At 37.3% G+C, this 27,475-nt stretch overlaps 4 protein-coding genes across 6 annotated transcripts; 2 read left to right on the plus strand and 2 right to left on the minus strand.

The window, feature by feature from the left end:
- Positions 1-682: 682 nt before the first annotated feature.
- On the minus strand, positions 683-7,114 carry LOC116725332 (putative oxidoreductase YteT). The gene is made up of 14 exons (XM_032571295.1): positions 6,958-7,114; positions 6,385-6,493; positions 5,399-5,483; positions 5,236-5,309; positions 5,092-5,151; positions 4,813-4,920; positions 4,605-4,661; positions 4,214-4,344; positions 3,949-4,003; positions 3,438-3,530; positions 3,198-3,332; positions 2,183-2,284; positions 1,531-1,692; positions 683-1,397 (listed from the first exon to the last, which is right to left on the minus strand). The coding sequence occupies exons 1-14, from the start codon at positions 6,969-6,971 to the stop codon at positions 1,269-1,271; spliced, it is 1,314 nt and encodes a 437-aa protein (XP_032427186.1). The 5' UTR covers positions 6,972-7,114; the 3' UTR covers positions 683-1,268.
- A 261-nt stretch (positions 7,115-7,375) lies between these two features.
- Positions 7,376-10,708, plus strand: taf10 (TAF10 RNA polymerase II, TATA box binding protein (TBP)-associated factor). Of its 3 annotated transcripts, none has more exons than XM_032571314.1 (5): positions 7,376-7,760; positions 9,106-9,266; positions 9,498-9,562; positions 10,176-10,290; positions 10,401-10,708. In XM_032571314.1, exons 1-5 carry the CDS (start codon positions 7,631-7,633, stop codon positions 10,488-10,490), a joined length of 561 nt encoding a protein of 186 aa, XP_032427205.1. In that variant the 5' UTR covers positions 7,376-7,630; the 3' UTR covers positions 10,491-10,708. The 3 variants fall into 3 exon arrangements, with proteins under 3 accessions (XP_032427205.1, XP_032427213.1, XP_032427198.1); XM_032571322.1 differs by having other exon boundaries at positions 7,376-7,757; positions 9,109-9,266; XM_032571307.1 differs by having other exon boundaries at positions 7,377-7,763; positions 9,109-9,266.
- Positions 10,709-11,352: 644 nt separating this feature from the next.
- Positions 11,353-26,394, plus strand: ppih (peptidylprolyl isomerase H (cyclophilin H)). Its single transcript, XM_032571429.1, is given in 10 exon segments — positions 11,353-11,533; positions 22,319-22,383; positions 22,516-22,539; positions 23,570-23,614; positions 23,933-23,975; positions 24,701-24,793; positions 24,917-24,931; positions 24,933-25,005; positions 25,109-25,149; positions 26,218-26,394. Coding segments are annotated over 10 exon segments (534 nt in total). The 5' UTR covers positions 11,353-11,467; the 3' UTR covers positions 26,287-26,394.
- On the minus strand, positions 14,251-19,354 carry LOC116725377 (uncharacterized). The gene is made up of 3 exons (XM_032571374.1): positions 19,212-19,354; positions 18,466-19,111; positions 14,251-15,823 (listed from the first exon to the last, which is right to left on the minus strand). The coding sequence occupies exon 3, from the start codon at positions 15,782-15,784 to the stop codon at positions 14,675-14,677; it is 1,110 nt and encodes a 369-aa protein (XP_032427265.1). The 5' UTR covers positions 15,785-15,823; positions 18,466-19,111; positions 19,212-19,354; the 3' UTR covers positions 14,251-14,674.
- Positions 26,395-27,475: the final 1,081 nt, after the last annotated feature.

The following is a 27,475-nucleotide window of genomic DNA, read 5'->3' on the forward strand; positions in this document are numbered from 1 at the left end:
TTTTATACATCAATGTTATTGCCAGTCTGGGTCATGTGATTAATTTCACATTTTTTTAGAGGTTCTAGTGATCACAACACCACTTTTTCCTGGTCAAATTTAGCAAACCACTGTCAACGCATATAATTTCAACTCGTCGATTTCAGAGATGTAAAGTACAATAGTGACACCTAGTGGTTGGAGTGTAAGCCTTAGAGATTATTCAGCAAACATTGGTTAGACTGGGTGAGAATTAGGAACTGCATAGACTGGCGACCTGGTCAGGGTGTTAGCTGGAGATAGGCGCCAGCACCCCACCTCACCCCACTAGGGACAATGGATGGATGGATGGATGGATAATTAGGAAATGCAAAGTTCAGGGCCAAGTTAAAGCCCAGATCTTGATCTGATTGTGATGATGTGGTTGGATAACATTTCCACAGACTGAGGCATAGACTAGTACCAGAGCCACGTATTAGAGGATAGGATGTCCTAACTAAATCAGTAAGAATGACCTTTAAAAAATTAAATAAAATTATGGAGAAACTATAAAAAAAAAAAAAAAAAAAGTACAAATTGAAGACTAAATTAAATGAGATTAAAATCTTTGTGGAAAATGTTGATATCGGGGCATAAAAATGAAACAATTCAAATTTAAACCCTGCAGAAACAGTTTATACCCTTTGTTAAAATAAAAAAAATCTAATTTCACTCACACAACTTGGATGCAACACCTGAGTCAATTTTATTTAGCCATAATGTATTCATTGTTTTTAATTCTCTTTAAACTTTAACATAATTTTACAAAATAGTCAAAGACCAGAATACCACGACTATTACCAAGATAACCCAAGAAACAAGCAGAAAAAAAAGTTTGATGTCGTTGTAAACAGTGACTTGTTCCAAAAGCTTCTGTAGAACACGAATACAATTATGAACCAAGAAAATCACTCGGTTTCCAGAACATTCGTACAGAAGCTGGGAAAATGGCAAAAAATGAAATGTAAAATCTGAAATTTTATTGTGAAAAGTGCACAGACATTCCTGCACAGATCATTTCAGAAAACAGCAATTAAAAATATCATAACAAAGCAAAATAATTACTTCCTCAGTCACATAAAGCTTTGTTAGTTGTGTATTCATTCTTTGAATATCAAAATATCCCATTTATGACAGTAGATTCTATTTCAATCAACAGAAAATACGATTTGGACCCTTTTCACTCTAAATTCTTTTAGTAATTTGTAACAGTTCTATTTATAAGAACTGAACAGTGACATACTGCCGTTTCACAGTCCAGCGCTGTCTCCACAGTACACTACCCTGCCCTCCACCCTCGATCGCTCCGCTTCAAACACAAGCAAATGGCTGATCAGAGTCTCCTCGGGGCCGGATCGAATCATGGACGGATCGTTGTTCTACAAACACAAGCAAATATCAAACGCTAGAGACAAAGTTTGAGCAGATTTGTACCCACAGAAACACAAGCTCCTTCTGAAAGCTGAGGTTTTTATTGAAGAGGAATGTTTTAAAAATGAGAGCGATGCTCACAGCCACCGCGGAAATAAAAGCGTTCATGAGGTGGTAGTCTGCTCCTCCATGCCCACTCATGCCGTAGTGTTCGAGCGCTTCGCTGCTCGCTGTGTGCTTTGTGGATCTCTGGGTCAGGAATTCAAACACGCATATTTCATCGCCGTCATAAGACATCTCGCCCTGTAAGGACACAGCTTATCAGACAGCAAGAAAAAAAAAACAAACACACCTTTATTTCAAGACTAACTTGCAAGCAGACTAAACGTCACTTTAGTTACAATAGTTGGGTACTTTTTCTTTTTGTTATGTTAATATTTTTTGGGCATTTCTTGTGATAATCCAACACAAAAGTATGCATGGTATTCAAAGCTTTTGACAACACAACTGATTGCCATCCTGACCTGAATAGCAAACAGACTTCCCCTGTGTGTAATCTCATCTCAGCATAAATCCAGCAGTTCAGTAAAGGCTCTTGAGGTGTGTTAGAAATCATTAATGAATAAACAGCAGCATGAAAACCGACCAAGAAGCACAATAAACTGACCAGAGAGAAAACTGACAACAAAATTTCTGAATTACAAACCAATAGCTATTGATACAGTTCATTTCTTTCAAGGGTGCAGCTGACATTTAGGAAAAATGACATTCATAAGGAGGACTATAATCTTACTCTGCTGCCATATATAGTTGTTTTTCGTTGGCAGATCTCCTTAGTGAAAGCCACCATAGAGAACGCAGCCGTCAAGCCCCCTTCAAACTCCATGTTTACTACCTGCAAGGACATCACAGATAAACATAAAAAATAAATACATAAGCGAATTTAAGAAAATACCAGGAGTAGTGTTGATCGGAATAAGATTACAACCCATACAGTCCCTATGAAGTAAATTTAGCTGAACTACTTTTGTCTCTCAATGAACAGAGGGAATTGTATCTGTTGTACAGGAGGAATACTTATCTTTGCAAAAATAATCATCAAACTTGGTCATTACTAATGTTTCAGTCAGTTGAGGAGATATTATACTACTACTTAAAATGGGTTGTGATGGGCTTGCCGTGGTGGCGTAGTGGTTAGCGTGACCCATATTTGGAGGCCTTGAGTCCTCGACGCGGCCGTCGCAGGTTCGACTCCCAGACCCGGCGACATTTGCCGCATGTCTTCCCCCCTCTCCTTCCCCCTTCCTGTCAGCCTACTTTCGTATAAGGGACACTAGAGCCCACAAAAACACCCCCTGGAGGGGTAAAAAAAAAACAACTTAAAAATGGGTTGGTTAATGACTTGGTAAAATTATGTCCCTAAGCTTTCATTTAATCTTGGTTTTAGCAGAAAAATTGGTGTCTGAAAGGCCACGCAAAAAAACATTGGATTCTGGAAACCGTCCTGCTGCCTGAACGCTTCTAATGTCTGGGAAGGATTTTTTGGCTTGGCTTATGTTAGCCTCTGACTTTTCCCAATAGAAATACAGGGATACGTTGCGCAATATTCAATCCTGTCTCTCCCTTAAACAAAAGTAAGAGATAAAAGATGGATGGACTCAAGTTATCTAACATTTTTGCTACAATTTTTGAGGTTTCAAAATGTAGGAGTCCAGTTAGACACTGGAGTTCGGTAACAAAATATTTTAGATAGGCGATACTGGGAAAGTAATGTACAATGTTAAATGGAAATGAGAAGTTTCCCCAACCTGGTTACTGCAAACATCATTGTCACACTCATAGACACATCGGCCATATGGTCCACTCCTCAGTGCTTCATTTACTGACTCGACGTCAGGGAGTGAGTTTGGGCAGATGACTGATACCGGCCAGCCAGTGTGACCCTACCACAAATACATACACATGTACACTTTTTTTTAGAACATGCACAGAGAGTGAAGAATTCCTTACTGCAATAATAAAGTAAGCTATTCGTGAATTATGTTTACCTGTTTCACTCTGTCCATGTAGATTTTGCATGCCGAGTATGGACAGTTTCTTTCTACTGAACAATCGACGCAACGATCTCCAGCACCTGTTGGCTGATGAAAAAAATTATTGAGCTAAGATTAATTTTACTGGTATTTACAGAACACAGTAGCTGCAATGCCAAAGAAACAGTTTGTTTCATTTTAAACAGGAAGGAGTCAGGGACAGAACTCAAAACTTTTGCTTAACATCAAGAAAAGAGTAAAGGGAGAAAAAGTATAAAGAACCAGATGAACTAATCAGGAAAAAGAAAGTACACGCCATACACATGGAACACAAACAAGTCTACAGAGATGGAACTACAAATCATCAATAAAGTTTTAGAAAAACAGATTAGAAGTGCGCCAATTTTAAAAGCTTGACAGGGTTTGTTGCTTTCAACATAAGCAGCTTTTAGAGAGATAACACAACAGACATAAAGATATAAACTGAGATAAAAACTGAGCACAATTACTGATAGCGTAGACACACCTTATTTTCTTTCCGGAAGTGGCTAACAGATCCAAAAGATGTCACTTTTACGCACCTGTTAAGGACAAAAGGTAATGATTTATCTTTAAGATATGAAGCCCCCAAACTTGAAGTGGCGTAAATAGTGACAAGATAACTTGAAAGGTAGCATCTAATATATTACAATATGTCAGTATATTGCTCAATTTGCTAGGGGACCAAAAGTGTGTTATGTTCTGAGCAACAAAAAACCCTGGTTTATCATTGACTGCTGGTTTTTGCTTACCTGCGGGCTCCAGCCCAGTGGTGAATCAGGTCAATATCATGGCACGATTTAGCCAGCAGAGCAAAAGAGCTCTCTGCTTCATTCCTCCAGTTCCCTCGAACAAATGAGTGGGCAAAGTGATAAAACCCAACCTAGAATGAGAGTTTTTGAAACGGATGATGCTTTTGTCTTCTTGTGCCACATGCAAAGCAGAGATTTAAATTACTTTTGTTAAAATCTAAAGAAGCCAACGAGTTCAAAAGGTATTCCAAATTTCACACTGATCTTTACCCATCATGCAATTAGGTGACTCCAGACTTATTTGCAAATGTTCCTACAGAGTACATAAGTAACAGTGTGTAAATGTGGTTGTGTGGGATTGGGAATATTTCTCCAGTGTTTGCATTCTTACTGGTTCTAAGTGCTGTATGTGGATCACGTCCCCAACAACTCCGGCATCTATAAGCTCCTAGAAAGAAAGAAATCAAAAACCTTCAAACACTACTTTAAAACCTTTACAAATATATATATTGTTCAACAAAACTAAAAAGAAGCAGAAACAGGAAAAACTATAAATGATTGAATGGGCTAAAGTTCCCATATTTTAATTACGAAAATACCTTGATCTTGTGAATGAGTGGATCATATCGGAGAACATGACCCACAGACAGCATCACATCAGCCTGAGTGCAAGCCTCCACTATGGCTCTGCAGTCCTCTGCAGTTGTCTAAAGGTTTACAATGAGAGCAAGAGTTAAAATGTAGGGGGGAAAATAAGTGGCAATTTTATTTTAAAATGTAAATTATAAACTATAAACACATCCACAGTGACTAAATATTTAATTTAGGGCTATGAAGCAGACCTTTTTATTTATTTATTGTTGTTAATAAACACTTACTGCCATTGGTTTTTCCAGAAGAATGTGGTAGCCTTTTTTTGCAAAGGCAACAGCAGGATCCTATGAAACACAAACTTGTTAACAAAAACCTCGCCATGGATGATAGAGAAATTTTCCAAATAAACACACCTAAGGTATACACACCTTATGAATGCGATCTGGAGTGCAAATTAGCACTGCGTCTGCAAACTTCTCTCGTTCAACTATGTTTTTCCAGTCTATTTTTTTTTTTTTTAAAAGGAAACAACGATGGTAAATTTCATTATCATAAAAAAATCCCTTAAATTCAGATTTATTAAATACTCACCTTCAAACACGTTTTTATCCTCAATTTTGTGTTGCTGTTGCATTTTGGTGCGGGCAAACTTTCTCGGATCAGCCACAGCAACAACCTAAACGTTTCATTGTAGACCAGAGAAGAAGGATTCTTTACTAGGTTTCAAATCAGAAAAGTATTTCAAACATATTTCCAGTTCTATATATGCTTTTTAACATTTAACACTATCATCCCTCAGTAGCTGATACAGAAACTGGACAGTTTGGGACTGAAAACCTCTTTATATAACTGGTTGCTGAACCTCCGGACAGGTTGTCCAATTCGGCAAAAAAGTACCATCAATCTGAACATGTGTCCTCAAGGATGTGTTCTCAGGCCCCCTACTATACCTTACTTTGCTTTACTAGGTGAGTCTACTGGCCTGGTGGTGCAGAGACAACTGAAGTTACCAGCTGCGTATTTGTCTCCTGCCCTCTGGAAGGAGAATGAGGAACTCCCTCCCAGCTCTCCCCTTTGTTCCTTATCTGAGTTTTGCCCCCCAAAACCCTGGACACTAACCGGACAGTTTAAATACCAGGCCACACTCTTCATACTGTTTGTTTTATTCTCACTACATTACTTATTATATCAATACTATGTTTATCTGAAGAGCTGCGTTTCTCTCCGTGTTTTGTTTTTACTGCATTTTTAGATTGTTATGTAAATTGCTGTTTGGACCATTTTAATTCTGTGCATGTCTATACGAGTTTGGACAATAAAGTGAAATTAAATTAATCCTCCCCGCCTCCCTCCCCTATTTGTTACAAGTAGAAAATCAAACAGCAGAAGCCAGTAGTTATCAATAAACATTTCTAAATTGTTTTTTACAAGAGCAGCTTTCATTGTCAAGTTAATATTCAATGTTACTGCAACTACTAAGGCATTTTTCTTTCTCTCAGAAGTTTCAATTTTTTAAAATTTCTTTATTATTAAACACTAATACCAAACAATGAGTCAACAAGAGGCTCTCTCCTCACCTTCATGCGTTTAGGATGAATGGAAGCAAACTTGGAGTAGTTCTCTCCTCGACAACCAGCTCCCACCACGATCACATGGACAGGTGAATACATACTGGACACCTGTGAACTGTCACACACAGCAAAGCTTGCAAACACGTCTACCCTTGCCTGTTGTTTCGTCCAACAAAGATTCACGCAGTCTTACTTACACGAATGATTTTAGCGGGTCTGATTACAAAGAGATACAACTGTGTGTTAATTTACTGATGATTCCCTTACTGACCAAAAAAATAATTAGGTGACCCCTCCCCCCAGTCTGACTTGCCTTTCATCATTATACTAGCTAGCTTAAGCGCCGGCAGTATGAAAATGAACGGATCCAATGACCAACGAACCAAATCTTTACAAAGGTACTATTACTGCTAACTACATTACTGTTTAGCTTGGTTGTCATTTGTAGGAAAATGTAAAAAAAAAAATTAAAACTTTGCTGGCAAATGCAGGAGGATGTGAGGCATATCCGCACCCTGTTAAATTACACACTACATTTTCTGGTATGTTGTTAATTTAACACAAAATTGGTCTTTCTACCTGTTTTGTCCCATAAAAGTTTCAGGTCCTGTTAGATTTCTTCTGCGTTGGTCCACATTTGCAAATAAAGGACACAACTATGAAAATATAAGGACAAAACACTCCTACTGCTTCCTGGCGTTTGTTTCCTGACGCCATCTACTTTGTCCACGACATTTGTCTGCTGCATTCACTGTACAAGAGTATAATAATCTAAAAATGAAATTTCTGGTTTTTTTGGTCGTAGATGTACAAAAATCTATTGGATTATGATTTAAAAAATTACTTTTAACGCTATTTGTAACTTATAAATATATATATTTTTATTTTTTATAACAAAAACAAATAGATTAAGTGGAAGAGGCCAAGATTTCTACAACCACAAACGCAACCTCTAGAAAGCTTCGGCTAAATTCGACAAAACCTCGAGTTTCTCCGGCAAATGCTAACTGGGTGGTCACGTGACAGAACTGTAGCATGACCTCAGCTTTCGGATAGACGGCAGCAGCAGACAAATCTATTTAAGACCTGGCTTATGTTATTTTGATTTTGTCAAATATTTTTTCTTCAGTTCTTAAACTTTAATAAAGAACTAGGGTTGCAACTAAATAGCACAGAGTTGTTGTTTTTTTTCTGTTTTTAGACGCCTGCCTGAGCTAGCTTACCGAGGGCTAGCAAGTTAGCAAAAATCGACATGAATATAGACAACGTAAATCAGTCTGTTACAAGTGGAGTCCCAGCTACGACCTCTTCAACTTCAAGTAACTGCATCGCAAATGACAATGCAACGACGAACGTCAGCAGCATCCCTTCAGCGACGAGTAATGATAACGTTTCGTAACTTGGGCTAATGTTTATGTTGTCTGTGCTGTACTCGGTTTGTTTATCAGTCTGGATGTATTTGTGAAGTCATTCAGCTTTACAGAAACCTGCGTAGAATTTATTCCAACAACTGTCCTGTATATCGAAATCTAAAACGCTCAGAATATCAACTTGAAGTAGAATAAGTCTAATTGAAATAAGGTAACAATTTTAAATCACAAAGGGAAAATGAATCATCTAAATGGAAACTAAGAATTTTATAAACATTCTAGAAATGTGGGATTTGTGAAAACCTTTCTCTCTCTTTTTTTTAATTTTATTTTACTATTTTGATGTACTTCACTTGACTTGAAAATAAATTAAACAACGTCCAGATTGGAAAAACTACACAGTCCACACGGATCATTTTGAAACTTTTGTTCTAATTCTAGTTTTTAAGATAAGAAGCCCAAAGAAACTTTCCATAGCATATTTTGAGTTTATTACAAATCGAATAAGGGTTTAATAATTCAGTCTTTTATAGAATCTGAGAGTCTAGAATATTTCTACCAAGGTTTGAGCTATTTAAGTATTGTGGTTTCATATTCAGAAAGCCAAAGTATCATTTTAGATTTGACAAGTTCCAAAAAAGATTTCACAAAATGTCTCATTGTATCTGTCTTTAGTGTAGAAAGATTCAGTTCAGGTTTGACCTTTCTAGCTGTTGTAGTTTTTAAACTGGACCCCATGCAAGATAGATGAAAGGGGGGGAAATTAAATCAAACAACAAAATAGCAAGTTTCAGAAATAAACTTATTTTCTAGAATCTCTAATACTTATAAAGAATTCAGTTCAAGTCTTACCATTTTAAGCATTTTAGACTTTGAACTAGTTCTGACCAACTATGCTCCAGATTAATTTGAGGCAATGAAATGGTCTCTCATGTCAAAGTGAATGCAGTGAATTAGACTTAAACTTCAGCATGAAGTGTGCATTGATGGAGTGAATTCCTTGGCATAGTAATTGATGATAAAAGTATAACAAATTCATTTGCAAGAAAAAATTATCTAAAGTAAAACATTTTGCTCCATAATTGCATACAGTTAGAGATCAATATTTCCAAAAAGTTCCAGCATCATCAATACGAGTTTTGCAGGAAAAAAAAGGCTAAGTGGATAATGTAAAAAGCTAGTTACAAGTGATTAGATGCAAATTAAAATAGTAAAATTAAATGTGTTAAATGTGGATAAAATAAACTTTCAAAAGGGCCAACTGCAAATTGTGACATGAAAAGAGCTGATTTTCAAGATTCCTCCTGCTTCTTTAGAAAAAATAAAACTGAAATATTTTTTTCAACTTTCTAACTTCCAGCTGGAGCTTCAGCCGCTGTGGCGACGCCGTCCGCAGACTCATCGGTCTCTAACGGGGTTTACCTTCCGAGCGGAATCACTAATGGAGACATAAGGCCTGCCATCTCCACCACACCTCTGGCGGATTTCCTCATGCAGCTGGAGGATTACACTCCCACGGTAAAGACAGTCGGCTTTTATCGAGAACACACATCCTCATAAAAGGTCAAAACCAAGCAGATTTGTGGGCTGATTATGGCAGAGTAACAGCATGCAGCAATGGTTATTTACTCATGATCCCATCTGAAAGATGCACCCTGTGATCCTTGTCATGTTTTTTACATAAGTTAAATTCATTCAGGGCTTGTGTAAATACATTTGCTAAATTGTTGTTTGTACATTTGGTTTTAGATTCCTGATGCAGTTACAGGATACTACCTCAACAGGGCAGGCTTTGAAGCTTCTGATCCAAGAATGTGAGTACAATACGCTGGGATTCCCTACAGGAATTTGGCTGCATCTTTTGTCACTTAGATCTCAGGCCCTTGGTTTAAGGCCTGAGCACCATTATAAAAAAACAAACAATTATTACTGCTGTTGTCAGCAGTAAATTTGCTTGCTAAAGAAGTTTTTGTTTTAGATGAAAATTGGGAATTTACCATCTGATTTTTGAAAAATTATTAGTGGAACTGAAATAATATGGTTGTAGAGTTTTTGGTTCTCTATTTGTAGTCACCTACAGTTTCTATTGGAGAAGCTTTGCATCCCTCAAGAGTTGTATTTCTGGAGTAATTAATTTAGCATCTAAAGTAAAAGCAGACACAATACACATCTCTAAAGGTTTTTTTTCCCAAAATATTTACCATACATCACGTTATTTCATTTTTTTTCTACTGTAAAACTCCTAAACCATTTGTTTTCCAATTTTAGATTTGATTAATTTAAAACAAAGGATTTACAAACTTCTTCTCAGTCTTTAAATATGCAATGAGCTTTGAGGTTTTTTGAACACAACTCCTGTGAGCTTTTTAACCATTGAAGGCAAGGATTAGCAAAAACACGTAATGATTTTCTTTGGTATCTTTGCAGAATCCGCCTGATCTCCCTTGCTTCTCAGAAGTTTATCTCAGACATTGCCAACGATGCCCTGCAGTACTGCAAAATGAAGGGAACTGCTTCCGGAAGCTCCAGGAGTAAGACAAAGGTGAGGCCCAACGTAGCACTTTAAAATTTAAGATTTTCAATGATGCTGATGGAGGATGTTGATGGCTGTTTTGTGACTCCTCTTTTTTTCTCCTTTTTTTTGTCCCGTAGGATAAAAAGTACACACTGACAATGGAGGACCTGACACTTGCCCTTTCTGAATATGGCGTAAATGTCAAGAAACCTTATTACTTCACATAGAACTCATTTCATAGACCTTTTTGATTGTTGTTAGCAATGAGTGTCCTGCTAGCCTCCTAGAGTCTTTTGCCAGCTTTATTGACAAATGTTTTTCGACCATGGTTTGGTACAGCTTTATAAAATCTTAAGCTTGTCAGTTTTTGTGAAGCTTCCTTTGCATTTAGTTAAATTGTAGAATTTTGTTCTATGATGAAAATAAAAATATTTCCAAAAAAATCCAATCTTTTTTTGAGTGGTGAAACTGTTTTTAAACCCAATATGCATTTTAATGTAAACAGAGCAAACGTTAAAATCTTTGATGTTGACAATACACTGACAATACATTTAGTGCTTCCTTTTGTTATGATCATAATTGTTTTCATCTAGCATCAAATGAAGATACATGTGTAAGAAGTTATCCTGAACAACCTCCTTTCTTGCGTGAAACTGCACTTGTGAGAGAATATGTCCACTGCATCTGATTTTACTTAATTTCCTTTTTTATTTTTGATCAACATTGGAAATTGGGAGAGAAAGCTGGGGAAAGACATGCAGCATTTTAAATATTTTTTTAAAATTGCAGGCAGAGGGATAATCAAGTTGGTGAGTTCAAAGTGAACTGCAACCAAACTATGTATTTTTACCGAAACCCCAGCAGTTATGTCATGTAAATACTATTGAATGATATGAAGTTTAATTCATTTTAAATTAATGGAGTTTGAGTTTTATTTGGAAAGAGTGCTTCTAGATTTCCCAAAAATTACTAAGTGTATTTGCCTTAAGTTTACTTTTGCTACCTTATGTGACCATCAGAGGGCACCCTGGTGCAAGCGCTCGCCTTCGCGCTCGTCTCTTGAGTCGCAGTATTTATACTGTCTCTCGTGAGCTGCCGTCCGTTTCATCTGCGCATGCGCTGTGTACTCGGACCATTCAAATGATTCATGTGTGAACTTCATATATATTTTTTAATTTAATAAAGCAAGCAGAGCACAACAAAAATGTCTGTTCAACCCTCCAACCCCAACAACCCGATTGTCTTCTTCGACATCACCATAGGAGGACAGGTGAGTTTAAGTTCCCCGCTAACGTTGAGTCGACGTCACTGCTATTCACCAGCCTCGACTTAACGTGACTTTCACACGTTAAAGTTGTGAAACGCTGTTTTTTTAATCTGCGTTAAATGAATACTCTAATTCAGTTTCTATGCGTATTTTTTGCAACAATTAGCGAGAGCCCGACATACTTTCTCTAGCAGTTTCTCGTCTGCTGAGCTAAATGTAGCTTTGTAAAGCAGACAAAGTCAGCGCTGTAGTTGTGTGTACATAGTTACACATGAAAAAACGAGACATTTGGAGGCTTTACTAACTTTTGCCTCAAAGGTAAATGTGCTTTCCAAGGTGTTATTAGACACCATACATGTGAGTCGCTATACAGCACCCTAGCTAGTAGTAGCTTTCATTGCCCTGTTCTCTGTCACTGTAATCCCCTTTAATGCATGTATACATTAAGGTTTAATCAAATAAACAGGTAAGAGAAGATCAATTACTACTAGAGCGAACATTATTAATAATCAGCTAGAGATTTACCAATCAAGTCGGCTGATGATTCTCTCTTATTGGGGATGGGTAGGTTAAATGTTGAAACATTTAGTTTTGTTTGTCCTTGTTAAATACATGCATGGAAACCCCCCACAGTTTTGGTAATATATGCACCAACTTACCACTTGCACCTTGATTCACTTTTGTTGCTTGGGAGACATTGTTTAATTCATAAATGAAATTAATCTTGTAATTCCTTAGTTTCTGTTTTGAGAGATTCAAAACAGAACCTGCAGCACAGTTTTGTTCCACTGTAATGGCTATGCCGCTTTTAAAAATGGTATTTTCCATGAACAGCCTCATCAGTTCATCTATAATATAGTCACTTTGTGATTTTCACAGTTGCACAAAACTAAATTCTATCTATTTTCATTTATTTTAAAGTCAACTATTTTAAGAAAACAATTTCCTATAAAGTCTGGCACTAACATCACTGTGTTCTAAACATATATATGAAAAGCTAGACTATGCATTAAAATATAGTTTATATATCATAAAAAGAACTGTTAATTTGATTTCCTAATGAATTTATGGTATCAAGGGATTTTGCAAATTTCTATTTAGAGTTGAAGTATTTTGTTTGGCTAACTTTTGGCTTCCAAGTTACTTTGACACTTGAGATATATAAGATACATTGTGTAGCAGCCGTTTGACCTTTTGGTGACACTTTTAGAATCAGGGCACAACAATACAACTTCCGCCCAAACTTACCTGGACGATTGCTGAGTCGGGTGAAAAGTCCAGACCTCCAGTTGTTACCTCAGCGCTTTACATTTTGCACAGTATATTGCCACAATACAGTGTGGGGTTAATAACTGGATGAGGGATAAAAGCAACACACCCATTTTCAAACTGTATCTAAATCTCATAAAGCACTGTGTTTTTTTCCCTTATTGTTTTTTGTTTATTTTGTCAGTAATATCTGGTCCAAAATATAGTGTCTATCAAAATGTACACTCCCCCCCATTAAAACCCTTGGTTTTTAAAATAAATTTAATGTGGAATTTGTCTAGTATAAGTCAAATGAAAAGTAAAAATCTATCAAGAGAAATAAATAAAAATATAAAGTATTGCCTGGGAGTATAGGTGTGCGCAGCCTGACTTTGTATAACCGCTTTTTCTTTCAATTATAATCTTTAACCTTTGGATAGACACCTAACATAAAGTATATCAAACCTGTTCAACCAGAAAAGTGCAGCTTTCTGACTGTTTCTCATCCCTACCGCTCTCTGTTGTGGTTGAGAGTGGCAGGGATGATACTGCTCTTAACAAGGAGCGGTATCATCCGGTCCTTGTGGCAACAAGGACATTTACATTTCAGCATCGTAGCAAGACTACATCTAAATGTACAGAAGAACGTCTTCATGACCGAAAGCTTACCTCTTTGGAATTGCCGAGCTAAAGTTCAGAACTAAATCTGACAGAGAATCTTTAGGTTCACCTGAATAGAGATTTTGAGAACTTTCGCATGATAGAGGGAGTAGTAGGTATTGTATTGCCAAATTATAATGTGGGACGTACAGCCTTTTACGACATAAGATGAATACTGAAGTTGAATGAAAAGGTGCTAAGGTTGTGCACATTTTTGCAACCAAATTGTTGCAACTTTTTCTATATATTTATGCGCCAACATAAAAACATGAGCCGCTATTTGGTATAATATTGCTTATGTGGCCAATAAGCAGTATTTACCGTTATTACATATATTTTACTACCCATTTGACACCTTGAAAAAAACAATCACGCTGCTGACATCATCACTGCTACAGTTAAACTCCCCACAATTCAACGTTGCATCACTGCCACATGACCAACCTCCAGGATCTCCCTTCAAAGGCAAATGGCAACAAGATGGAAAAAAGATAGCTTGTTAATATTAATCCAGTTTTACTTATTGAACCAACACCTGCATGCTAAAAAATGACTAATATTGTCCAATATTATTGTTAAAGCACATATGTTGTTAATCCCTAATATTCTATTTTTTGTTTTTATCCTTTCTGTCTGAGTTGTTTTTCAGTTGAATTATACAAGATACATCTTTCATTAAAGGTGCAAAAAATTTCAAAATTCCTCATGCTCATTTTTTGCATCGCAAAACTTAATCTGTTAGCAGAAATGATTTATACTCCGTTTAAAGTATAAATAGTATGCTATGGTAAATATAACTAAAAGAGGCAATATTTCAGAATTTGTTTTTATTATTTTTTGACAAACATGTATCAGTAGAGTCCATAAAGATAAAATAAAAGAAGATAAAGTGATCTGCTACATTTTGTAGTCATTGCAAATTTCCCTCCGTGCACAGTAAACAGTTGCAACATTTTGCTCCGAAGATCAACTTCAGAGTTCTGGACCAAAATGGCACCAGTATCAGTAGGCATGCAGTGAAAAGTTAACAGTTCATTTAAAGCTGCAATTAATCACCTCTTGGCTTCTGGAGAGGACGATCTGTGGAGATTCGTTTCTGAGTCTAGCTTTTGTAACATTCAGCCACGAGCAGGATGGAGTAACAACCACAGAGTCCGATCACTGATCGATTCATATGCCGGAGGACTTTCATTTAGTCTGCATTGCTGTGTTGTTGGGCGATTTATTTATTTTTTTCTACACATGAAATGAACTGCTCTTCTTTTCACATGGTGCTTTAAACACAGCGGTAGGCGGCAGAGACCGTCTTATATCTTTGCTTAAGTGCCAGTAAACCTGCCATAAGCACACGTCCTCTGGTAGACTGCTGTAAGGCCCCTTTGTGTAGCTCTTTGCCCAGAACACCAAACCCACCAGGAGGCTGTTGGAGCACTCCAACCACAGAAGGTTTACTCCGAGGTGTGTGGGTACTCCAAGTCCGCAGATCAGGCAAGAGACAGACATCACAAGATATGGCATCCAGAACAATATAAAGCCAAGTGTTATGCTGAACCACAGAGGAGGCCTCGTCAGGCTGTTCTCCTCGGGATATTCCTCCGGTCTGGTTTTTGTTTCTGGGTTGGGATTCCAGGTTGAAGCGAGGAGCAGATCGCTCCTCATGTTCTGCTGCTGCTCCCGTGCTTCAAGCATCCTGTCGACTTCTCTCAACCACTGGGGAATTCTGGACCAAAATGGCACCAGCGTCAGTAGGCATGCCATGAAAAGTCCGAAAGTAAAGGTTGTGATCACTGTTGACTCTGTCACTTTACAGAGAAGCACCTTTATCTCCCCCGAAGAATCCAGTTCCACCAGTCTGGCATAATCAGAGTGAAGTGAGTTATGAATAGCAACCGCCCAAACCACCATGGTCAAGATTACATTTCTAAATGTTTTCCATAACACTGAGACATTGCTCATAAAGGTGTCGTCTAAGCAGTAGTCAATAAAGCCGAGGATCAACATAGGGAGTGGCAGAGCTCCGTATGTTGTTGAGGCTGTAGCCAACAGGAAGCAGGTTGACGGCAACGACTTCTCTGGGCCGAGAAACCAGGCAGCTCCCATTAACAATGTAAGAAGAAAATCAGCCAGCAAAACGGACAGGCTGCAGACGCTTAAAAAGTACATATACTTTTTCGGGCTGCATGAGTAAAACACAGCTGTTTCCAGTCCAAACTTGATGAGCAAAAGCATGAAGTACTTCTTGGTGACGTCTGTGTATTGGTTGGACGCCTCATCCCACTGCTCGATGATGGCAAACATTTTCGCAGTTAGGCTGTCCTCCAAAGACGAGGAAGACTCCGGAAACATTTATTTGGAGAGTCTGGAGTAAAGGTGCTCCAAGAAAATCTGCAGAGGACAAAACAGAATCCTTAGATGCATTTCTCATGAATTTAAGACTTCTTAAAATACTGTTGAGTTGGAGGTACTTTATTCTATGTCGTAGTCAGAAAGGACAGTCTAATGGAGATCATAAGCAACAAAAACTGATCATTTATAAACAGTAGAGACGTAAAGATCTGTCTTTTTATACCGATCCAGTGTTTTTATTCTCAGGAAGAATTTTCTGCGCGAACGTTTAATTTGATTTGTTTTATTTATCCCAAGAACAGGCAATAATTTTGATGCCTACAGTGTGAGTTTTCTTTAATGCAGTAATTGAATTCCTCATTCTGTTATTGATTGGTACCTTTCACTTTTAATTCCTCATGATTCTAAATTATTAGTTTTTCTGTCTGTTTATATGATTGTACACTTCTGATAATTTCTTTCCGTTTCTCTTGCGGTTAAATGTCTTTCTGTTTTTAATCTCTGTAAAGCACTTTGAGTTACACAACACAGCAGCATCATTCTGTACAAACTATTTATAGCAAGAGAGCCTCAGTGTATTTCTTTGCTAAGCCCAAGATTTTCCCCTATTTGACTTTTTAGATAAATTTTTAGCCAGTATCCTTTACAATTTTATCATCAGCAATCAGGATTTACAGGATTATTCATCTGATACCTTATTATATATTAAAAACTTTTTCAGTAATTTATAGAAAGTGTTGCAGCTGTCCAAAGGAAATATTGATTCTGATGCTTTGCTCATACCAAACTCTCCATCTAAACTGATTTTTGACTTTTCATGTCTCAAATGTAAGAGGTCTCTTTTGGCCCTAAATTATCAGATAAATTTGTCATTTGTAGTCCGTGGTCCTTGGATTGCTGCTTGTTGGGCGTTCCTCACCACCACCGTTTAAGACGGGTTGTGATTAACCATTGCAACAGTCTTGTGGTACACTTGACCTGCTGACACACGAGAAATTAGTGTAAAACCAACTTGCTCCCTAAGATTGGCCCTGACTAACTTTTTGCTTGCATACACTTGCAGCGAAATCCTAAAAAAACAACAACCCAGATTTAATCGTCTCAATTTAGGCCTGTAAAATTATTTTGGTATGCCTAAATCTTCCATCAGCATAGGTATTCAATTTTATTTAGTTGCCTCTTAAGATTTGATCTCCATTGCTTTTTTCGCTGATGTTTGTTGTTGTGTTTTGAGAGTTATGCGTATGTGATGCAGGTTGGCCGGCAGCCCTGTCTGAAGGAATTTATTGCTCGTCATTCAGCTGTTCTCACATCTCTTTGAAGAAAAGAGACTGCCTGTGTGGGGAATTAAAAAGCACACCTTCACCGACTCCTCCAACAAAATGTCTATTTGATATAGTTTGCTATGAAACATTATTGCCAGGAGCCATTATGATTGTTACTATCAATGGTTACTTTTCTAAAATTGCTCAGTTAATCCCTTCATCAATTTGTACCAACACATTGCCCTGTTGTGCCTTCCTGTTTCTGTAAATATAACAGCCAGAAAAATATATTACTAGCTAATACACTCTTCATAATGTCACGTTCTAAACATTTTTGTAATTGTGACATAGGAAGAAAGGAAAATTCATTAGCTGATGCCCATATCTTAATGATACACTCAAAAATTATATATACTGTTCTACATTTTATTAACCAAAAACATATGTCTATGTGTCTTCCAAATAAACAAATACTTAGAAAGACATGTAAAGTACATCCAGTGTTCGTGAGCTGTTTACTTTTTTCTAACTGCCTAAATTCTTGCTTGCAAGGTTATCAGAGAAAAATTAAGTTTGATAGTAAAAGTAGTTTGCTACTAACAGTGCTCACTCAATTATGTTTGTGCAAATACAATATGACAAAGACCCCTCTTAATACATGTGTCTCACTGATCAAACTTTAAAGCCCCCAAATTTTAACCATGGTTAGCATGAAATTAGTCATAAATTTAGCTAACTATGAACTCAACTACCAGCTTATTGGAGTAACTTATTTCCACTTTAAACTAATTAACAGTATTTGACCAAATGTCTTCACGGTTGTCAAAAAGTAAAAGTTTTCTTCTGTAAATGATCATGTAGCACTTGCAGCTCTAAATGGCATTTATTTAGTTTTGGATTGTACAGGTTGCAGACCCCTGCATTATTCTATAATGTCATACCACGATTGTCCGGAAATTTTTTAAAACATCAGATTTAACTTGCAGAAATCCTACCTTTCCTCCTCTGTTAGAAAATACCTGCTATTAGCATGTGAATAAACATCCTGGCTGATTTCAAGCTGTTAAAAGATTTTCCTGTTTTGGTTTTTTTTTTTTGCTTTTTATTTTTTTAAACCTGTTGTACTGGAAACTAGTTGAGACAATTTTTTTTTTTTTAAATGAAGCAGACTTTTCTTTAGTTTATGCATGTAAAATGCCCTTCAGTGTCCCTTGCCATCAGATCTGCACTTATTGCGTTTATACTTTTCCCTGTTGCAGCTGTTTGGATACAATCTTTCAATTCTTTCTTAACACCAGTATTGCAATACTTGTCTTGTACACACATTAAATTTTAGCCTTTGCCTCATGCAGAGCAAATACTCAAGACGCTTTATGAAAGGCAATAAATGTCATAATAAAATTAAATGGTGAGTACCTTTCTGTCCAGGGTTATTCTTTCTTTAGTTCAGTGAACTTCAGCAGATAAGCCCGTCCAGCAGGATGCTGTTCATGCTGTTCTGTGAATATTGTCCTTGAGTGGAGTAGCTTCCTCGAAAACTGCTCCTCCTGTGGCTCCACCTTTTCATTTTTGCTGCAAAAGATCCAGGGACACACCTTTCAGGTTTTCAAGGAAGCCTGCCATTTTCTAAATGTGCTTTAAGTAGCTCCTCTATTATTATGATTGTTTTTTTTCTTCCTGTAGTTTGTAGCTCATGTCATCAAAAATAACTACCTGGCTGAAGTCACTTCCTGTGTGCACATTCAATTGCACAATTACTTTATTGTTACAACATAATTCCTAGAAAGGAGACTAGTTTTGAATATTGGAAGCCTGCGGTTGTTTCTTTGAAATGTTGTTGTCCCAACAGTTTTGGCTTAAGTTGTTTTTGCTCTGTGTGTCTTGTTTGCTCTCTGTGGGAATCTTCCTGTTTTGCTTTGAGCGTTGTTAAGTAGGGACGCAACTATGGCAGGATTCCTGGAGTTTGAGTTCTGCAGCATGATAGGTGAAACTCTTGTTCTCCCTTCGGTACAGCACACCTGCTGCCTCTTCTCAAATTCATCCTCTTCCTTTTATCCTACTTCTAGGAAGAGACAGAACATCCTGAAATTCTTTTTGTCGTCAAAAGATCGGCTTTCTTTAAAGCAAAAAACTGTCTTTAATGTAAGGTGACTAAGTCCTACCTTCTGCGGACGTCAGACCGTGGTCAGAAAAATCCTCACTCAGATCAGAAGCGCCGTGTTTGACATTTGTTCCGTCTCGTCATTTTATCTGCTTTATGCGTTTGCCTTTGAGCGTTAGAGTGCTTTGTACAGTCTAAACAGCAGCAGTAGGAAATCAAATAGCTTTTTTGTCTGAGTTATTTGCATTTAGTGGAGAGAGGGTTGTCACCAATGTCGTCAGGACAAATCTCTTTTTGTGTGCTCGTACTTCTGTGTGAATTTATTTATACACACAGACACACACATTGTATTGGATGTCCATGGCTGTCCTGCATTGTCCAGTTTCCTGGGGAAGAGAGAACTAAGCCGCCCCATACATTTGCTTTTTTTCTACACACATGTACAAAAAAGTAAAACAAATATGTTATGTTTTAAAGTTTAACGTCAAGACTGTTGGGTTTTTTCAGTAACGTGTTCTTTAAGTTATCGGTTATGGCTTGTAAATGATATCAGAACTGATCAATTCTCCTACATGTCATTTTAATTGCGGCGGCCGGTATCTGCAACTAGTTCTTGTACTTTTAACACTTAGTGTATGACAAACAAATCTGGTAGAAGGTCAAAATTAAAAATTCTTCAATAAGCTGGTTGTTTAAGTTTGCACACCAAAGTATTTTGTTGGGTTTCTGATTGAAATTCAGCATTTGAATCGGAAGTAGTTCCATCTCACTTCTTCACAGGGTAATATTTGTCCCCAATTCTTTGAAGAAATTTTACAAATTTATCACAATTTCAAGACGTTTCTTGTCCACTGCTTTTTTTTCCAAGTGAATCCAGTTTGTCTGTTGGGTTTAATTCTAGACTCTGAATTACTGTGAAGCTCAGAAATTAAGTCCTTTCTTATCCTTAGCTTTCTAGCAGACATATGAAAGTTTTGGCTCTAATCAGATGTTATTGATTGTTTGCAGAGTCATATACCTAAAAAAAAAACCACTTCAATCTGGAAGAAAGTAATCCCAGATCATGATGATACCACAACCATACTGCACTATGAGTACAGTTCTCTATTGGTAATCTATAGTGTAGTTTCTCTGTTCAACGTACTTTTTGGAATTGTGGAGAAAAGTTTAATTTTAGACCATAATGCATTTCAACAAGGCTTTGTAAGATTTAACCCGACTTGGATATTTTCTTTGCATGAAGATGCTTCTGTTTGGCCACTGCCAAGTCCTAACAAGTGGAGAAAATAGGATATTACAGTCATGTTTCGAACTCATGTTCAGTCACAGTGGGGGGATATAATAATCTTTGAATAATCTTTCATTGAAGGAAATGTAAGAGACAGAATGTAAAAAAGCAGGCTGGCAGCAGTTTCAGCTTCAGCTCCCTCCAAAGATGTTCTATTGAATTCAGATCTGGAGACGGGCTCAGCTGCTCCAAGAACTCAAAGTGCTTCTTAGAAAGCCACTCCTTAGTTCCCCTCCCTGTGGGTTTCAGGTCATTGTCACGCTGAACGATCCAGCCACAACTCATCCTCACTTCTCTTACTGAGAGAAGGAGGTTTGTTGTGCCACAATAAATTTACTTTGTTTTTTTTTTTTATAACTATTATCAAGTGCCAAAGCCAATTGTTAACCGAATTAGTAATTCGGAGTAATGATTAATAGGTTAGGGCACCACCCGATTATTAGAAAGATAGGCTCCACCCGTTAATGATTCCCTGACATGTTGAGGCGTTGTATTTTAAAACAATACATAAAGGAGTGACCCATTCTTGTTGTATATGTGTATAACAAGTCCAGCACACAGTATATAAAAAAACAAACAAAAAAACACTCGCTCTCAGTCTTGCAGTTGAGATGAGAGTTCACCTGGAGCAGCAACTCCTGTGTTGTCTTCTCAGGCCAGTGGAGGAGCAACCCCTTCAGTCAACATTATCAGAGACTTCTTGGGAATCTGCAGCTCGTTCCAATTCTTTCTTTCAATTAGGTGAACAAACCAGGTTCAGAGTTACTTACAGCCACAGTTACTGGATACACAAACCAAGCCAAATAATTAATTTTGGATCTAGGGTTTCTTTCAAAGACGCAGTCTTCTACCTGAGCAGCGAGGTCAAGGTATCACGTGCATTTCCCTCCCAGTCCCACCTACAGGAAAAGAACAAAATTCTTCTGCAAGCCGAAGATCTATGATGTCATCAGGATGCCAGCTCTGATGCCAACATTGGGTATCTGATACCATGTGTGTGTATTTGTATTCATAAAAATTTTCCTATACTACAGAGCCCGATACCAGCATGACGTTAGTTTCCTTTCCCTCTAACAGAGAACTCTGGTTCTTTGTGCTTTAACCCAGGAAGTGACGATGGTGCTCTATAAACTGAATGTCAGCCACATAAAATGATGAACACGACAATGGCAGCTGAGCTGATCAAACCATTTAATGGCAGCAAACCCCCTGCCCTCTTCTCACTACAGCTCCTCTCCAACAGCAGAGCCTGCTGTGAATGTGTAGGCTAGTTGGCCACTGATGATGTTTTTCCTGTTTAGTTTCTAGTTCCGAGTTTCTGCCTCCATATGCGGGTTGTGCTCTACCCCTACACCACTATGGCACCTCTCTCAGATGTTTTTTTTTATCAGTTTTAGAGAAGCATTCATAATGTTCCTGTTGTGCAATATTGTATCTAATTGTTGATAGCTGTGTTCACTGTACCATGGTGAAGGGAATATTTTCTGCTCTTGTTTTTTCTTACTGATAACATTGTGTAGCAAGATTACTTTGATCCATTGTAACTATTCTGAAACTGTGACTTTAGAAAAAGGCTGTAAATATTTGAAAAACCTGCTCGGTAGCTGAACTTAATCAGATTAACTATAATAGATGTTGGCAGTGTACCTAGAAAAAGATAAAAAATGAACTTAAATCAAAAGCTGCTTTAATCAAGACTTGCAGAGTTTAATGGCTGCCCATTTGCACGGCTGGGTTATACCTGCGTTTTCGACATTTTCAGTTGACCTGTACAAGATGGAGGGGATACATCTACACTTTTGAGATCCACTGAAACTCAATGCCATAGCTTTATTTGCTGTCTCATCCTTTCACTCAACATTATCTCAACTGTGCGGCAGGATGTCGGACGGATGAAGGTAGAGCTGTTTGCTGATGTGGTTCCAAAGACTGCTGAGAACTTTCGGTAAGGAACAAGCTGGTAACACATCACCCCTGTAATTCATTGCTTGTGGTTTGGGTGTATACAACATATGTGAACAAAATTCAGGCAGTGGATTTTAAACTTGTTGCTAATGTTTTCATCCCTTCCTCACAGGCAGTTCTGCACTGGAGAGTTCAGGTAAGGCAGCTTCACACACGACACAACACCACATCCATGTGGTTCTGCATGCATTCACTGGCAACTCTAAAGGTAAATGATATAAAAGGCCTTACAGGGAATTCGTCTTTTATTAAGATAGCAGGCTCTCATGGTGAACATTTTTGAAAATCTGATATTTAATTGTCTTTTTTTTGTTTGTTGCCAAATTCACTTTTGGCAAAAAATGACTTAAATCATTATTTTTAGGAAGGTGACTTTTTTTTATCCCTGTTTGTCAATGCTCATACAACTGCTTTTTCCATGGAGCACACAGTCCCACCTGGAGTATTTGGTACTAAAAAAGCACAGTTCCAGTCCCCAGAGCATTTAGCAACTCAACATGTTTATTTTTGATGCCAGGGAAAAAGCATTTTCTGCTTTCTTCTTTCATCATCCTCAAAAAACAATTGGCTTAACCAGTAGATATCTTTGGGTTAGAATAACAGTATAAGTATATTTATAGTCAATGTAGCTTTGGCTTCATTTAATATAAAAGGCAATACAGAAATGAAGAACCTCTCACCAAATGAATCCTGTTCAACAAACAGTGTTTCATCAGATAATCTAATAATCTGATTATGTTCAAAAATTGTGTCTTGAGGTTACTGAAGTTTAATTTAACTGCTTTAATTTGCCTTTTTTTTCAAACGTCGTATATAACAAGAATGTTCCTAAGACACAATACAGAAACTCCTAACAAAAAGAGCAGCAGTGTAAGGTGTTTAACTGTGAAGTAAGAAGTGTCTGATTTAAGATAGTGATCCTGTTGACTTTTCTGTGACACAATCAAGTATCTTCATTCCCATCAAAAAAAAAAATCAGTTTCTACCAGCTCAACATAAACAGACACAATGGAATAGATAATATCAGCTCCATAATAATTCATTGTGAGTTTGCGGAGTCACACAAAATTATTCAAACAGCTGCAAAAGGCACCGAAACCATATTTTGAACCATCCTGGCTGAATTTTTTAAAATTACATTTCTTTCTCCATCGTTTGTGCTGCAGGAAGGATGGCGTTCCAATTGGCTACAAAGGCTGCACTTTCCACAGGTATGTGACAGAGCCAAATGATTGCTGGTTAAACTACTGAAACAGAAGAAAATGACCACACCTCAAGGCTCATGCACCCAGGTCTTATTGGGTTATAATAGTTCTTGTGCTTTTTTCAATGTATTCATTGGGAATCTAAGCTGTCTTACAAAGTGAAGTTTGAGAATATTAGATTTAAATCTTTTTGGTTATTTTTATTTTTCACATTCACCCCGGATCTACAATCATAGTCATTGGTTTTCTGACTGAAGGCTCTTTGAATCAAGCAGCTCAACCTAGTTCACCTTTTAGTACACATTTTTCTCTGTTTACCTCCAGGGTGATCAAAGATTTCATGATTCAAGGTGGAGACTTTGTAAATGTAAGTACATGCACACACTTCCAATTTTCTGGTTCAAAATTCCTTGCATTTTGTGTGGAAGGTTTTAATTAAGGCGTAAGTAACTCCAGGTTTTTATCTTTTTTGTTGTTTTGTTTTCCACTGTGCTCATTACTAGAGTATTAATGTAAAGCCTATTATAACCTTGACCTGTGTCGAGATGGGATTTTCTTTAGTAATACCCCAACTTTGTGTATAATCCACTGGGAAAACTGTTGTCATATAGTAATTGTCATAGTTGTCATGTATGTAATATAGAATTTGTCTTTGAATTGACCTAAGTCTGAGTTTCACTGAGTTTCTGTTGAATCCTTTTTAGCCTATGTGTGCTAAGCTTAACTTACTCAATCTAAAAATATAAAAGTTGAAATTCATCAGTAACATCACTTTTGGCAAAGTTGAGAAAACTCAACCAATTTTCTTCTTTTTTTGTATTACAGAATCAAAATATCAAGAACTACTCCCATTTTGTATTCACTCTGTTAGAAGATTTGCTAAAATGTCACATTTTACTCCAGAAACGGACCCATCTAGAGTCAGGTATCGATTACAACTTAATTAATAAAGATTGCTCTTAGGACAGAAAGAGGACAGTTCGGTCTGAGCTGGATAAAAGAAATGTGTCTCCCTCTTGTGGTTCTGAAGTGAATTACACTTTTTTATCTAGACAGACTTCTAAAATAGTTCCTGTTTGTCCTTTGCTAAAGGGCGATGGTACCGGTATCTGCAGCATCTACAGGGGTCCATTTGCAGATGAAAACTTCAAAATGAAACATTCTGCTCCTGGACTTCTATCCATGGTATGTGTGTTGGTGAATGCTATTAGACTATTTTTCCATCCTCTGCAGAAAGCAAAGCTAATTTGATGCATTTAAGTGAGGTAATGTTACAAAATGTTTCTGTTCAAATGATTTCTAATTCAGGCAAACAGTGGACCAGGGGACAAATGGTTGCCAGTTTTTCATTACCTGCACTAAATGTGACTGGTTGGATGGGAAGCACGTTGTTTTTGGTGAGTCACTTTACAAAATTTACTTATTTACACTTATGCGCTCATCATTTTTTACACAAACATAATTCCAGTCAGGCTTACACCAGATTCTTGATTGTTTTAGGAAAAGTGGTGGATGGTCTTCTGATCATGAGGAAAATTGAGGTAAAACTTCACAAAATACTTACTCATTTTTGTGCCCCTTGTCTTTCATCTTTTTAAATTAAATACTGGATTTCATACGTAAATATGCCAAGTTTCTGGCCAATAAGAGCTGTGTTGTGTGTCAGTGCCCATACCGATGCATCTGCATGATCAAAAGCACTGTTTGCACTACATAATTTTATCACAGAAAAAAAGAGCTAAAATTACTAATTTTACTTTTAAGGAATGTCACAACAGAATCGTCGAGCAATTTAAAAATGCACACATATAAAAAAAAAAAACTAGACCTGAGTACACAGATGTTGTTTTTGAAGCATATTACGCTTACAATAAATTTTCTCACCAGTATTCCTCTGACAAAGAGAGATGGAAGACAATATTTTACCTTAACAGAACTACATAAAGCAGATCTGCTGGAACGCTTTCAGTTTCACATTTTCTTCACATAATCGGAGGAGGTGCCAGGTCGTTCAAATATAATGTCCAAGTAATGAAAATTTATGAATTTCATCAAACCCGTGAATTTAGGTTTACCTAAAATGAAAAGATGACATCATACATTCTCAGTTATAACGAGACTCCAAAGAATTATTTAATTGGTCAACTTGAGATCTGATAAATGTGAAAATATTATTGGATTTAGAAACAACAAACATGCAACTGGTAAACTGTTTGCCTTCAAACTGTTGAAATTCATCTTGGGTGGATTATAAATAATTTTCATGACTTTCATGGTAATTCTCTTTTACTTCCATTTTAGTGATGTTTTTTTTTTTATTTGTGACTTTGAATGATTCTAGACCAGAAGCTGTTTTAGCAGAAAATAATTACTTTATTCTGACTATTTAGAGAAAAATTTGAGGTTTCCAGCCATGCCGAATATGCCGACCATAAAATATCGAACTGTAGAAATGAGACGTTAGATTCGCTGAAACGTTCAAAATGTTCCTTCTGTCCCGGACGAATTTGATGATTCTGAGGCACAAACTCTTCTACCGATTATTGATGCCGATTGTTGCTTTTTAGATTTAGTTTTAATTCTGAGTTTGTTATTCTCCCCTCAAACAGAACGTCCCCACTGGACCCAACAACAAACCAAAACTGCCGATCCTCATCGCTCAGTGTGGAGAAATGTGACGTTTGATTTTAAAATACATTTCGTGAGACTCAATGAGCTTTTTCTTTCTTTTCTTTTTTCTTTTTTTTTTTACACAAAAAATGCAATAAATTGTACTTTTCTAATTTAGATGTTCTGTCTGGTTTATTTCATCATTTCTTCCTTTCCAAATTTTAAAATATTTTTTTATACAATCCATAAAACATTAGAACGGTGTTAATCTGTTCAAAGCAGTTTTTCTTTCACATCTCCAATTCATCGGAATATAAAAACTTCCCCGGGTGGATTATGAACTTGATCTCGGTGTTTGGGTGATATGTAGCTGCATGGACACACACAAAGGTGTAAAGTTGTACTCTGAGGAGATGCGGGATTAATGTCAACCTTATCCATGGAGCAAATTAGAGCACGCTCTCCAGTGCCAAGCAATCCTCTGTTGAACTTATGGCTACCCCTTCTATCCCAGCCAAATCCAAGCTTCAAGCCCCCCTCCCCCATACTCCCCTTGAACATCTTTCTCTTGGCACAAAAGGATCCTTTCAGATGGAGACTCTCTTCTTATAGAGGCAGGAAGAGGGTTTTCTTTTTTTCTTTTTGTTGAAAGGAGGTTTTCTCCATGGGGAGGCTTTCTGAGGCTCATTTTTGTGTGTGGGAGAGAGAGCGGAGCTCTGCAGTTTACAGCAGAGCTTCACACGTCGGCCTTTGCTTGTAAATGGTGCCAGTGGAGCTTTAATTACCATGACAATGTTTGTGAAGGGGTGGGAGGGTAAGCGGGTACTATTGGCTGTTCACTCTTTGCTAGAGAAAAAGGAAGTTTTCCCAACTCACACAAGATGGCTGACTTTTATCATTTATACTGAGTGGAAAAATTAAGTCATTAAGTCATTCTATCAACTCTGAGTTATGTCAGCTTTGGTTTACTTTTGCAATGCCTTTCTCTGATGATGGGTCCTCAATTTCTCTGTTAGGAACTTCATTGGTGTCAAAGACATCACTACAACAGATTTAAGAAAGTACAACACATGTTAGAAGCGGCATGCAAAAATTCAGCCTGGGCTGAATATGTTCTGCAGACTAAATTTATAGATTGAAAATCTTGAGCAACACCAGTCTGTTAATGAATGAATGGATGAATGTGGCTACAGTGTCGTGCAAGAGTATTCACAACCCTTTGAATTTGTACACATTTTGTCTTGTTACAAGCACTTC

The sequence above is a fragment of the Xiphophorus hellerii genome, chromosome 1, assembly GCF_003331165.1.
Source record: "Xiphophorus hellerii strain 12219 chromosome 1, Xiphophorus_hellerii-4.1, whole genome shotgun sequence".
NCBI classification, from domain to species: Eukaryota; Metazoa; Chordata; class Actinopteri; order Cyprinodontiformes; family Poeciliidae; genus Xiphophorus; species Xiphophorus hellerii.